The sequence below is a fragment of the Mustela putorius genome, unplaced genomic scaffold, assembly GCF_011764305.1.
Source record: "Mustela putorius furo isolate JIRA1106 unplaced genomic scaffold, ASM1176430v1.1 tig00003901_pilon_pilon_pilon, whole genome shotgun sequence".
Taxonomy (NCBI): Eukaryota; Metazoa; Chordata; class Mammalia; order Carnivora; family Mustelidae; genus Mustela; species Mustela putorius.
The window spans coordinates 11,847,313-11,861,946 of record NW_025422049.1 but is presented as its reverse complement, the minus strand read 5'-3'; the positions used below and the strand labels follow the sequence as shown (position 1 = coordinate 11,861,946).

General features: G+C 38.0%; 1 protein-coding gene across 4 annotated transcripts in view; it reads right to left on the bottom strand.

The window, feature by feature from the left end:
• Positions 1–2,094: 2,094 nt before the first annotated feature.
• The window catches only part of LRCH2 (leucine rich repeats and calponin homology domain containing 2), a 103,944-nt gene continuing 91,404 nt past the window's right edge, over positions 2,095–14,634 (bottom strand). For all 4 annotated transcript variants that reach the window (XM_045068311.1, XM_045068312.1, XM_004777536.3 and 1 more), the window contains one exon: positions 2,095–3,158. In XM_045068311.1, the coding sequence (XP_044924246.1) occupies positions 3,039–3,158 (120 nt within the window). In that variant the 3' untranslated portion in view covers positions 2,095–3,038. The remainder of the gene's footprint in view (positions 3,159–14,634) is intronic.

Genomic DNA, 14,634 nt, shown 5'->3' with positions numbered 1-14,634 from the left:
AAGGGTAATTCAATCATATGCCTCACACTAATTTGTATTACAGAATACAAATAATCACGATTTGACCTATCCTATCTTTTCTTTTATGTAAAGATTTATCTGACACATATATATAAAGAGTTTAACTTATGAAAATGTGATTTATTTTGTGAAGGTATCTTAGGAAACTATTGTGTTTTAAAGAAAACATTATCTACTGAAAATAGCATGATGTAAAGAGAATCTGGACTCTTAAACAACTTACGTGGAATATCCTCTTGAGGTCTATTTTTCCGTAGTAGAGAATATAGACACAAGCTACCAAAAACCTAGAAAAGATGGATGCTGTGATGTTGAGAGAAGAAATAGAGAGGGAGAAAAGAAATCTCAGACTTTAATTTTTTCATTCAACTTTATCCACAGTTTGCATCGGTAATATACATTTAGTGTTCCATTTATTTTTAAATGCATCAGAAAATCAATTATGATAGATCTGTGACCAATACAAAGATTTCTGAATTCTTCAAAAAATTCACTTATAAAAGTCAATAAACTAGCATTCTGTAGAGATCATTATTAAACAAATGGTAATGCATTTTTACTTATTTCAATTCTAACATATCCAACATCACTTCTTTCTTGTGCCATACAGTAATAAAATTTAGCAGATGTAGCTATCTACTACATTTCTTAGGGCCTAATAAAATATTTCAGTTTGATTATTTAACACTCTTCAAATCACAAATCCAATTCAAATAATTATAATCATTCTTAACTCAATAATTGATGAAGTAAATATAAAAGAACCATAAGGACCATCTAGAACAAAATTTACACTTATTTAAAAACCAATAAAAGAAATACATTAGAGCCTTGGTAAAATGTTTCCTTGGGGACTATGCTGAGAAACTGACTTAGAGGCGGTGTTGCCTTCTGGCACTACAGTAAATAAACTAACATGATATAGACCTCAGATGGACCCATCTTAAATGGAATTTTGCTTTGCAGTAAAGAATGCTACAGTATGGTTCTGGTGTATTTTCCCTTTAAGGTAATAACTGACAAGTAAATGAAATAAGGAAGTGGCCTATAATTTCACTAATATTTCAATGATATGAAACAGGAAAATATCTGTGAAACAACTTCCAGATTGATTAATAAGAGGACTTCTACAGCATGATAACTAAGAAAGGCATATGGATGATTGCTGTAGCTTTTACCGGTCACTTTATTTATAACATTGTCAAATTTCTACAACAAAAACTAACAACTTAAGATATTTATTTGCCATTTCTTACCTTTATTACCCAAGTTTTCACTAGGGAGATTGACTATGCCAATGAAGTTTTTTTTGTTTTTTTTTTGTTTTTTTAAGATCCAACTGAAAAATAGTAACTAATTAGCTCAAATATTTAAAGTAATAAATTACTAATAATTTAATTTTTAAACCTTACAGTCACAAGAAGCTTTAATTCTTTAAAAGCTCCAGTTTCACACTTGGGGAATGTAAAGAACACATCCATATTCTAACGCCAAAATTTAATTATATGGCTTCATGCCGACGGATCAAAAAAAGTTGAGTTGTTCCAAAACCAACCCTTACTATACCATTTGGCACACTAGTTTTTAACTTTTATATATGCCCTTGGAAATAACCAGGCCAACACTTTTAATAAGTTGCATCCATATTAAGAGGTAACAAGTGCAAATAATCACATATTTAAGATATGGTACTTGCTTGGCTACTACAAAAGTAATTATACTAAGGTTCTTCTATAGCAAACTGAGTTATTCATTACAGTAATGTTTTTGAAAAATTCTTGCACTACTACCAACATAAATGCATCCATCTCCAAATTAAACAAGGACTTTGTAACATAGTATACTTATGAAAATATTTATAGACTGTTCTGTGTTTAATTCAACATCTTATTAATTGAGGATCATAAGATTTACAGGATCCACAGAAAGCCAGATTTTAAATAAAAACCTATTCTTTAATTGCTGCTCTCTGAATCTGAATAAAATTAATGGCAGTATACTCACATAATGTTACTGAAAGTCAGGACATAAACCCAAACTTTGGCAGTTTTATCAAAATGTCCTTGATAATTAGTACTTTGCTACTTCTCAAAAACCTTACTGCTTTGTGTAACATTTTCAATACAGAAATAAAATACTCTTCAAATAATACATTTTAAAAGATGATTAAGTTTTGCAAAATTAAATAGCATAAATTAAGCATATTAACATTGGGGTTTTTTTTTTTTTTTGGACAACATGACATCATAACCAATTTAAGGAAAACTGCAATGGACTAAATAAAAAACCACAAATGTCACAATGTGAGGCACATTTAAATCCTCACATATTACTGACCTTACAAAATCTACTAAAATATTTTAAAGTTCCATTGATTCCATTAATACATAAAAAGAAACTGCAAAAATGCTTAAGACTATATAAGAGTCATCAATTACACAGGCACTTCACATGTAAACAATCTACAGTACAACTGAAAATATTTTGGCACCAACCTATAATACTAAAAGAATTTAATATAAAGCCAGAGTTCTGCATTTTCTACTCTTTTTTTTCTAGAAAACTAAGACCAAAGATTGAAGAAACTGCGTATAAACTAGAAGTGTATTAAATAACTCAAATATAGAATAGTTTTAAATCGGTAAAAAAATGATTACCTCATCCAGGTGTTTACTAGTATGCTATGATATAAAAAATTAAACATAAATGATTATTAAATTGAAACCACATTTTAAATTTAGTATCAATCTGGTTTTTGAAAAATAATCAAGGTTATCAACTGACTTAGTAAAAAGAGAATTTGAATTTATCAAAAACTCATATTAAGTTAATCCTGTCTCCCCCAAAAGAAGTTTGGGCAATTCAAATTTAATTTTTATGTTTAAACGTGATATTTTTTAACCTAAGTCTTGACCTAATTAAATTATTTTTGATTAGAGATTCTTATCATGAATTTGAGATATTTGAAATCACTTCAAATAAATGCAACTATACACTTATGATTTTGAAATGTTACATCAAGCTGTAGAAAGCTGAGATGCCTTGGTTGTAGGTAATTCAAGAAGAGCCTGAACTGTGACACCAACTTTCACAAGACCTCTCTCTTCCAAAATGTGATGAGGCAAACAGAGTCTTTCCTGAAAAACAAAATAAATGACATCAGAACATTTGGTTTTTAGTAGTGCAGTAAAGCCTAAACAAGTCAGAAATAGATTTTTAAAATGTTTCCTGTAAAACATCAAGTAAAAAGTACACCATTCTAGTTAAATTAAATTCTAATTTTAAAATTGTCTTATTGAGGTGTAATTCACATATAACATTATATTGGCTTCAGGTATAAAATATGATTATTTGAAATATGTATATGGTATAATGCAAGATGATCATCACAGTAAGTCTAGAACCATCCATTACCATACAAAGTTAACTTTTAGGATTTACTCTCTTGGCAACTCAAAGCTTATTCTATAATATCACTGACTATAATCACTATGTGGTACATTACTCCCATGACTTATTTATTTTATGACTGAAAGTTTGTACCTCTTGAGCCTTCATCACCTAATTTCACTTACTCTCCTCTAGCGAACACTATTCTATTCTCTGTATGTATAATGTACATTTTGTTTTCTTGGAATCCACATATAAGTGAAAACATAGAGGATTTGTTTTTCTCTGTCTGACATAATTTGCTTATCATAGTTTCCTCAAGGTCCAACCATGTCAAAAATGGCAAGACTTCATTCTTTTTATAGCTGAGTAATATTCCAGTGTGTGTGTGTGTGTGTGTGTGTGTGTGTGTGTGACATCTGTATCCATTTTGACGGACACTTGGGTTGTTTCAGTATCTTGGCTACTGTAAATAATGGCACAGTGATCGCTGGGGTGTATATATTTCTTTGAATTGGTATTTTTGTTTTCCTTGGATAAATTTTCAGAAGTAGAATTGCTGGATCTTATGGTATTTCTATTTTTATTTTTTTTTTGAGGAAGCTGCATAGGATTTTCCATAGTGGCTATACCAATTTACATTCCCACCAACAGGGTATTAGAGTTCTCTTTTCTCCACATCCTCACCAACATTTTGTCTTTTTGACAGTCATTCTAACAGATGTGAGATGATATCCCATTGTTCTGCTTCTAAAATGGCTGTTTCAAAAGGTTTTAATGGTATGGGATTCTATTTTACAGGCTGTATTTTGATCTGATTCACATAATAAGCAAATATTTTAAAGTGAGAGAGGCATGCTAGATGTTCCCTAAGCTCTCTCTCTCTTTTTAAAAAGAATTTATTTATTTATTCGTCAAAGAGAAAGAGAGAGAGAGAGATAGAGCACAAGCAGAGAGTCGGGGGGAAGCAGGCTCCCTACTGAGCAAAGATCCCAGATGTCGGGCTCCCCGCTGAGCAGAGAGAGAAGCAGGCTCCTTGCTGAGCAAGGATCCAGATGCGGTACTCGATCCCAGGACCCTGGGACTGGGATCATGACCTGGACTGAGCCACCCAGGTGCTCCTCCCTAAGTTCTTATGTTGGAGTAGAAAAAGCACTACATTTCCAGTCAGGACATCTAAGGGCCATGTGATATGATGTACTAAAAGTAATAAAATTCCCTGAGACTCAGTTTCTTTATCCTGAAGTCAGGACTGTGTGAGAAATGAAGTGAATAGTCTGGTGGTAGAAGTGCTTTGTAAACTCCTCAGTCCTGTACAAAATTGGCTGCTCTGGTTCATTCATTGTACCAGTTCCGAGGTTCCATGGTCTCCATATGAAGAGATTCAGTACTTTTTTATCTTAAGGTTACTTCCCTCCAGCTGCTAGTGATGTTTTGTTGCTCCTTAGTTCCAGTAATCTAGAATTTGATAAGTAACAGCTACCTATTATAAGCACATCACGTGTCCTTTGATCTTCATAATTCTGTAAGAAAGGTTTAAAGCAACTTTGCATTAGGTGCTCATTAGCCTTCAATGATCCTACTCGAACATTACTTTTTTTTTCTTTTTTGTAAGTAATATCTACTACCAATGTGGGGCTCAAACTCACGGCTTCAAGATCAAGTGCCACATTCTCTACCAACGGAGCCAGCCAGATACCCCTCTTCTAACATTCTTAATGTTTTCAAGGGTTCTGTCTTTACCTCTTCTCTTTTAAACTATATCCTCTCTTTGGTATTATCAAGTTTTATCAAAACTGCAAGGGTTAACTGAAGGGTTTCATGCATTTGCATATCATCAAATAAATGTGGTAGCCATTTCTGAGGAAACAATGCAGTCCACTGCTTCAGGTGGAACACCCATTCATCTCAGGAATATAGGCTAGTAATGGATAGAGTGAATGGCAAACATACCATCTACAGGTCCCACCTGGTTTATAACTGTATTATACTTGGACAGCATAGTATTTTACGAATCTAGAAACATTATATATTTTTAAAGATTTTATTTATTTATGGGGCACCTGGGTGGCTCATTGGGTTAAGCCTCTGCCTTCGGCTCAGGTCATGATCTCAGGGTCCTGGGATCAAGTCTCACATCTGTGTTCTCTGCTCAGCAGGGAGCCTGCTTCTGCCATCCCCTGCCTGCCTCTCTGTCTACCTGTGATCTCTCACTGTCAAATAAAGAAATGAAATCTTTAAAAAAAAAAAAAAGATTTTATTTATATATTTGAGAGAGGCGGGAGGCAGAGGGAAAAGGAGAGAAAGAATCCCAAACAGACCCCACTGAACAGGGATCCTCACGCAGGACTCGATCTCAGGTCTGAAATCATGACCTGAGCTGAAATCAAGAGTCAGATGTTTCACTGGCTGAGCCACCCAAGCACCCCAGAACATTATATATATTTATTTAATCCACTGTTTTTTAAAAAGATTTAATTTTCGTTACTTGAGAAAGAGAGCAAGCAAGCACAAGTAGGGTAAGCAACAGGCAGAGGGAGAGGGAGATGCATAAACCATTCATGACCTGAGCCAAAGACAGATGCCTAACCAACTAAGACACCTAGGTGCCCCTAAATCCACTGTTTCTTGAAATGTGGAAAGCCTTGGCAAGACTGGGTTCCTATTTCCAAAAGGTAACAACTATATCCTCTACCCTGATGTCTTTCAAATCTTATTTCCTGCCATAATCTCTCACTGAGCTCTGGATACAAATCTGAACATGATACAGCCAAATGGATGTTCAACAAACATCGAAATCAATGTGTCCACAGCAGAATTATCCCATCACTAAATTAAATTTTCCTGTTACAATCTACACCTCAGTGAGTAATACACTATTCAATCTCTCTCAAAATAAAACTGGAGAGGAGTCAAGATGGCGGAGAAGTAGCAGGCTGAGACAACTTCAGCTAGCAGGAGATCAGCTAGATACCTTATCTAAAGATTGCAAACACCTGCAAATCCATTGGCAGATCGAAGGACAGCAATCCTAGAAACAGAAAAACAACCACTTTCTGAAAGGTAGAACTGGCGGAGAAGTGAATCCAAAGCGACGGGAAGATAGATCACGGGGGGAGGGGCCGGCTCCCGGCAAACAGCGGAGCAATGGAGCACAAAATCAGGACTTTTAAAAGTCTGTTCCACTGAGGGACATCGCTCCAGAGGCTAAACCGGGGCGAAGTCCACGCAGGGTCAGCGTGGCCTCGGGTCCCGCAGGGTCACAGAAGGATCGGGGGTGTCTGAGTGCCGCAGAACATGCGGGTATTGAAACGGGAAAGCCGGCTACAGAGACAGAGCCGACAGTAAGCTCACAGCTCGGGATTACCTTGAAACAGTTGCAGGCTCGGTGAGCTCGGGGCGTGGCCAGAGGTCAGGCAGACGGGAGTTACTGGGCACTGTTCTTTGAGGGCGCACTGAGGAGTGGAGCCCTGGGCTATCTGCTCCTCCGGGCCGGAGACCAGGAGGCCGCCATTTCTATTCCTGTCCTCCGAAACACTACGGAAAGCCCTCAACGAACAAAAGCTCCTGAAAGCAAACCCGAGCGATTACTCAGCCCAGCCCCTGGTAAGGGCAGTGCAATTCCGCCTAGGGCAAAGACACTTGAGAATCACTACAACAGGCCCCTCCCCCAGAAGATCAACAAGAAATCCAGCCAAGACCAAGTTCACCTACCAAGGAGTGCGGGTTCAATACCAAGGAGAGCAGCAGAATTCCAGAGGAGGAGAAAGCAAAGCACGGAACTCATGGCTTTCTCCCTGTGATTTTTTAGCCTTGCAGTTAATTTTTTTCTTTTTCATTTTTTTCCGCTTCTTCAGGCTAAAATTTTTTTTAACTTTTACCCTTTTCTTTTTTAATGTTTTTAAACTAGTTTATCTAATATATATTTTTTAGTTTTTTTATACTTTTCTTTATTCAATTACTTTTTTAGATTCTTTTCTTTTTTTTCCCCTTTCTTTCTTTCTTTTTGAACCTCTTTTTATGCCCTTTCTCCCCCCTCACGATTTTGGATCTCTTCTAATTTGGTTAAAGCATATTTTAGTATTTTACTTGCACCTTCATATACTCTTATCTGGACAAAATGACAAGGAGGAAAAATTCACCACAAAAAAAGAACAAGAGGCAGAAACGAAGGCTAGGGACCTAATCAACACAGACATTGGTAATATGTCAGATCTAGAGTTCAGAATGACAATTCTCAAGGTTCTAGCTGGGCTCGAAAAAGGCATGGAAGATATTAGAGAAATCCACTTGGGAGATATAAAAGCCCTTTCTGGAGAAATAAAAGACTAAAATCTAATCAAGTTGAAATCAAAAAAGCTATTAATGAAGTGCAATAAAAAATGGAGGCTCTCACTGCTAGGATAAATGAGGTAGAAGAAAGAATTAGCGATATAGAAGACCAAAGGACAGAGAATAAAGAAGTTGAGTAAAAGAGGGACAAACAGCTACTGGACCACGAGGGGAGAATTCGAGAGATAAGTGACACCATAAGATGAAACAACATTAGAATAATTGGGATTCCAGAAGAAGAAGAAAGAAAGAGGGGAGCAGAAGGTATCCTGGAGAGAATTATTGGGGAGAATTTCCCCAATATGGCAAAGGGAACGAGCATCAAAATTGAGGAGGTTCAGAGAATGCCCCTCAAAATCAATAAGAATAGGCCCACACCCCGTCACCTAATAGTAAAATTTACAAGTTTTAGTGACAAAGAAAAAATCCTGAAAGCAGCCGGGAAAAGAAGTCTGTAACATACAATGGTAAAAATATTAGATTGGCAGCTGACTTATCCACAGAGACCTGGCAGGACAGAAAGAGCTGTCATGATATTTTCAGAGCACTAAACGAGAAAAACATGCACCCAAGAATACTATATCCAGCTAGGCTATCATTGAAAATAGAAGGAGAGATTAAAAGATTCCAGGACAAACAAAAACGGAAAGGATTTGCAAACACCAAACCAGCTCTACAGGAAATATTGAAAGGGGTCCTCGAAGTAGAGAGAGCTTACAAGTGGTAGATCATAAATGAACAGAGACAATATACAGTAACAGTCACCTTACAGGCAATACAATGGCACTAAATTCATATCTCTCAATAGTTACCCTGAATGTTAATGGGCTAAATGCCCCAATCAAAAGACACAGGGTATCAGAATGGATAAATTAAAAAAGCCATCTATATGTGGCCTCCAAGAAACTCATTTTAAGCCCGAAGACACCTCCAGATTTAAAGTGAGGGGATGGAAAACAATTTACCATGCTAATGGATATCAGAAGAAAGTAGGAGTGGCAATCCGTATATCAGATCAATTAGATTTTAAGCCAAAGACTATAATAAGAGATGAGGAAGGACACTATATTATACTCAAAGGGTCTGTCCAAAAAGAAGATCTAACAATTTTAAATATCTATGCCCCCAACGTGGGAGAAGCCAACTATATAAACCAGTTAATATTAAGAAACACATCAACAATAATACAATAATAGTAGGGGACTTTAACACTCCCCTCACTGAAATGGACAAATCATCCAAGCAAAAGATCAACAAGGAAATAAAGGCCTTAAACGACACACTGGAGCAGATGGACATTACAGATATATTCAGAACATTTCATCCCAAAGCAACAGAATATACATTCTTCTCTAGTGCACATGGAACATTCTCCAGAATAGATCACATCCTGGGTCCTAAATCAGGACTCAAACGGTATCAAAAGATTGGGATGATTTCCTGCATATTTTCAGACAACAATGCTCTAAAGCTAGAACTCCACCACAAGAGGAAGTTTGGAAAGAACCCAAATACATGAAGACTAAACAGCATCCTTCTAAAGAATGAATGGGTCAACTGGGAAATTAAAGAAGAATTGAAAAAAATCATGGAAACAAATGATAATGAAAACACAACGGTTCAAAATCTGTGGGACAAAACAAAGGCAGTCCTGAGAGGAAAATATATAGCAGTACAAGCCTTTCTCAAGAAACAAGAAAGGTCTCTGATATACAACCTAACCCTACACGTAAAGGAGCTGGAGAAAGAACAAGAAAGAAACCCTAAGCCCAGCAGGAGAAGAGAAATCATAAAGATCAGAGCAGAAATCAATGAAATAGAAACCAAAAAACCAATAGAACAAATCAATGAAACTAGGAGCTGGTTCTTTGAAAGAATTAATAAAACTGATAAACCCCTGGCCAGACTTATCAAAAAGAAAAGAGAAAGGAATAAAATCATGAATGAAAGTGGAGAGATCACAACTAACAACAAAGAAATACAAACTATTATAAGAACATACTATGAGCAACTCTACGCCAACAAATTTGACAATCTGGAAGAAATGGATGCATTCCTAGAAACATATAAACTACCACAACTGAACCAGGAAGAAATAGAAAGCCTGAACAGACCCATAACCAATAAGGAGATTGAAACAGTCATTAAAAACCTCCAAACAAACAAAAGACAGCTTCCCGGGGGAATTCTACCAAACATTTAAAGAAGAACTAATTCCTATTTTCCTGAAACTGTTCCAAAAAATAGAAATGGAAGAAAAACTTCCAAACTCATTTTATGAGGCCAGCATCACCTTGATCCCAAAACCAGACAAGGATCCCATCAAAAAAGAGAGCTATAGACTAATATCCTTGATGAACACAGATGCGAAAATTCTCACCAAAATACTAGCCAATAGGACTCAACAGTACATTAAAAGGATTATTCACCACGACCAAGTGGGATTTATTCCAAGGCTCCAAGGTTGGTTCAACATCCGCAAATCAGTCAATGTGATACAACACATCAATAAAAGAAAGAACAAGAACCATATGATACTCTCAATAGATGCTGAAAAAGCATTTGACAAAGCACAGCATCCCTTCCTGATCAAAACTCTTCAAAGTGTAGGGATAGAGGGCACATACCTCTATATCATCAAAGCCATCTATAAAAAACGCACCGCAAATATTCTCAATGGAGAAAAACCGAAAGCTTTTCCACTAAGGTCAGGAACATGGCAGGCATGTCCATTATCACCACTGCTATTCAACATAGTACTAGAAGTCCCAGCCGCAGCTATCAGACAACAAAAGAAATTAAAGGCATTCAAATCGGCAAAGAAGAAGTCAAATTATCACTCTTCGCACATGATATGATACTATATGTGGAAAACTCAAAAGACTCCACTCCAAAACTGATAGAACTTGTATAGGAATTCAGTAAAGTGTCAGGATATAAAATCAATGCACAGAAACCAGTTGCATTTCACTACATCAACAATAAGACAGAAGAAAGAGATATTAAGGAGTCAATCCCATTTACAATTGCACATAAAACTATAAGATACCTAGAAAGAAACCTAACCAAAGAGGCTAAGAACCTATACTCAGAAAACTATAAAGTACTCATGAAAGAAATTGAGGAAGACACAAAGAAATGGAAAAATGTTCCATGCTCCTGGATTGGAAGAATAAACATTGTGAAAATGTCTTTGCTACCTAAATCAATCTACACATTTAATGCAATTCCTATCAAAGTACCATCCATCTTTTTCAAAGAAATGGAACAAATAATTCTAAAACCTATATGGAACCAGAATAGACCTCGAATAGCGAAAGGGATATTGAAAAAAGAAAGCCAAAGTTGGTGGCATCACAATTGCGGACTTCAACGTCTATTACAAAGCTGTCATCATCAAGAAAGCATGGTACTGGCACAAAAACAGACACATAGATCAAGGGAACAGAATAGAGAGCCCGAAATAGACCATCAACTCTATGGTCAACTAATCTTCGACAAAGCAGGAAAGAATATCCAATGGAAAAAAGACAGCCTCTTCAATAAATGTTGTTGGGAAAATTGGACAGCCAAATGCAGAAAAATGCAATTGGACCATTTCCTTACACCACACACAAAAATAGACTCAAAATGGATGAAGGACCTCAATGTGAGAAAGGAATCCATCAAAATCCTTGAGGAGAACACAGGCAGCAACCTCTTCGACCTCAGACGCAGCAATATCTTCCTAGGAACATCGCCAAAGGCAAGGGAAGCAAGGTCAAAAATGAACTATTGGGATTTCATCAAGATCAAAAGCTTTTGCACAGCAAAGGAAAGAGTTAACAAAACCAAAAGACAACTGACAGAATGGGAGAAGATACTTGCAAACGACATATCAGATAAAGGGCAAGTGTCCAAAATCTATAAAGAACTTATGAAACTCAACACCCAAAGAACAAATAATCCAATCAAGAAATGGGCAGAGGACATGAACAGACATTTCTGCAAAGAAGACATCCAGATGGCCAACAGACACATGAAAAAGTGCTCCACATCACTTGGCATCAGGGAAATGCAAATCAAAAGCACAATGAGATATCACCTCACACCAGTCAGAATGGCTAAAATCAACAAGTCAGGAAATGCCAGATGCTGGCGAGGATGCGGAGAAAGGGGAACCCTCCTCCACTGTTGGTGGGAATGCAAGCTGGTGCAGCCACTCTGGAAAACAGCATGGAGGTTCCTCAAAATGTTGAAAATAGAACTGCCCTATGACCCAGCAATGGCACTACTGGGTATTTACCCTAAAGATACAAACGTAGTGACCCGAAGGGGCACGTGCACCCGAATGTTTATAGCAGCAATGTCCACAATAGCTAAACTATGGAAAGAACCTAGATGTCCATCAACAGATGAATGGATCAAGAAGATGTGGTATATATACACAATGGAATACTATGTAGCCATCAAAAGAAATGAAATCTTGCCATTTGCGACAACGTGGATGGAACTAGAGCGTATCATGCTTAGCGAAATAAGTCAATCAGAGAAAGACAACTATCCTATGATCTTCCTGATAATGAGGAAGTGGTCATGCAACATGGAGGATTAAGTGGGTAGGAGAGAAATAAATGAAACAAGATGGGACTGGGAGGGAGACAAACCATAAGTGTCTCTTAATCTCACAAAACAAACTGAGGGTTGCTCGGGGGAGGGGGGTTGGGAGAAGGGGGGTGGGATTATGGACATTGGGGAGGGTATGTGCTTTGGTGAGTGCTGTGAAGTGTGTAAACCTGGCAATTCACCGACCTGTACCCCTGGGGATAAAATATATATGTTTATAAAAATATATGTTTATAAAAAATAATATATATTTAAGGGGCACCTGGGTGCCACAGTAGGTTAAAGCCTCTGCCTTCACTCAGGTCATGATCTCAGAGTCCTGGGATCGAGCCCCACGTCGGGCTCTCTGCTCAGCAGGGAGCCTGCTCCCCCCCTTTCTCTATGCCTGTCTCTCTGCCTATCTGTGATCTCTGCCTGTCAAATAAATAAAATATTTTAAAAAAATAAAATAAATAAAAAATTTTAAAAAATAAATAAAACTGTGAATCATAATAATCTTTTTTCTTCTTTTTTTAAAAGATTTTATATATTTATTTGATAGAGAGACAGTGAGAGAGGGAACACAAGAAGGGGGAGTGAGAGAGGGAGAAGCAGGCTCCCTGCTGAGCAGGAAGCCCAACGAAGGGCTCGATCCCAGGACCCTGGGATCATGACCTGAGCCAAAGGCAGACACTAAACTACTGAGTCACCCAGGCGCCCCATCTTTTGTTCATAATAATCTTTTCTTTCCTAGTTATTCCCATAAACCACTCATCAAATACTACTGGTAATATCCCATTTATCAGAAGCATTCCCCAAAGCTCTTCTGATCTCCATTTTCACAACAGTATTTATTGCCCTCCTAATGTTATGCCTACTTATTCAAATAACGACTGAAACGTTAAAAAAAAAATAAGGTTTCAAATCAACAACCTCAGCTTCCACCTTAGAACATAGAAAAAGAACAAATTAAACCAATGGGAAGTAGGAAGAAAGAACAAATGAAGTTGAGAGAGGAAGACAATAAAATAAAACCGGGGTCGGGGGGAGTCAGTGAAACCAAATATTAGTTCACTGAAAAAATTTCTAAAAATTCATAAACCTTGGGGCACCTGGGTGACTCAGTGGGTTAAAGCCCCTGCCTTCAGCTCAGGTCATGATCTCAGGGTCCTGGGATTGAGCCCCGCATCAAGTTCTCTGTTCAGCAGGGAGCCTGCTTCCTCCTCTTTCTCTGCCTGTTTCTCTGCCTACTTGCGATCTCTGTCTGTCAAATAAATAAATAAAATCTTAAAAAAAAAATTCATAAACCTCCAGCAAGGTTAATCAGCAAAAATAGAGTAAGTACACAATTTACCAATATCAGGAATAAGAGAAGTAACATCTCAAGAGAGTCTACAAATATTAAGTTGACAATGAGGGTGATAAGGGAAATCTGTGCTCTAAGGTGGCCAACTAATCCAGCAGGGGAATCCCAGTCCTGGCCCCAGGATCATTCTGGGTTTTCCCTCCTGCCCTGCCTCCCCCAAGTGCAAGAGTGCCACAGATGAGGAAGTTGAAGTTAAAGTATGCTCTTTGTCCTATGAGAGAGAGAGATAGGGCAGGAGGAGCACACAGGGGATCACACAAGGAAAACACTTCCCTGAAGCCACCGACAGGAAAAAGGAGAGGGGCCAATTTTGGGGACTTCTTGCAATCAGCGGAACAAATACTGGAGTTTTAAAGGTCTGCAACATGGCTGCTATAAAGGCCTGAGGGCTGTCGTGCTAATGTAGAGTACACAAGCAGCTAACCCAGGGGCAGACTGTATAATCTGTGGTTCCCATTCTTGGGGCACATCTGGGAGAGGTGACATTGCCTCTCCAGGGACAAAGGAGCAGACAGACATCATTTCCCTCCCCTGCCCTTCAGCATAGGTGCTAAGACACCTGATGAGGGCAACTAACCAGGACACTGGCCCTTTAGCACACTTTACTCCAAACCCCACAGTCCTGCACTCTGGTACATCTGCCTATCTCAGTCAAACCTGCATCAATCCCAGCCCAGCAAGACCCTCCCCCAGAAGACCAGCACAGGTTCCCCTTTCCCCCCACATCTGGCCCCTACAGTTTGGAGGATTTAAACTCAGCTGACCTGGCTGGGATAGAGTTCAAAGTACACTGTGCTGCTCCAGGAAGGCAAGCAACCCAGATACAGTGTGAAAACACATACGATACATGAGGGGAAATTGTTCACTCTTCCGGAAGGGCTTCTCTGACAGCAGCAAGCAAGAACGCACCTGTCTGGGGACAAAGGAGATGGCTAGTGCCA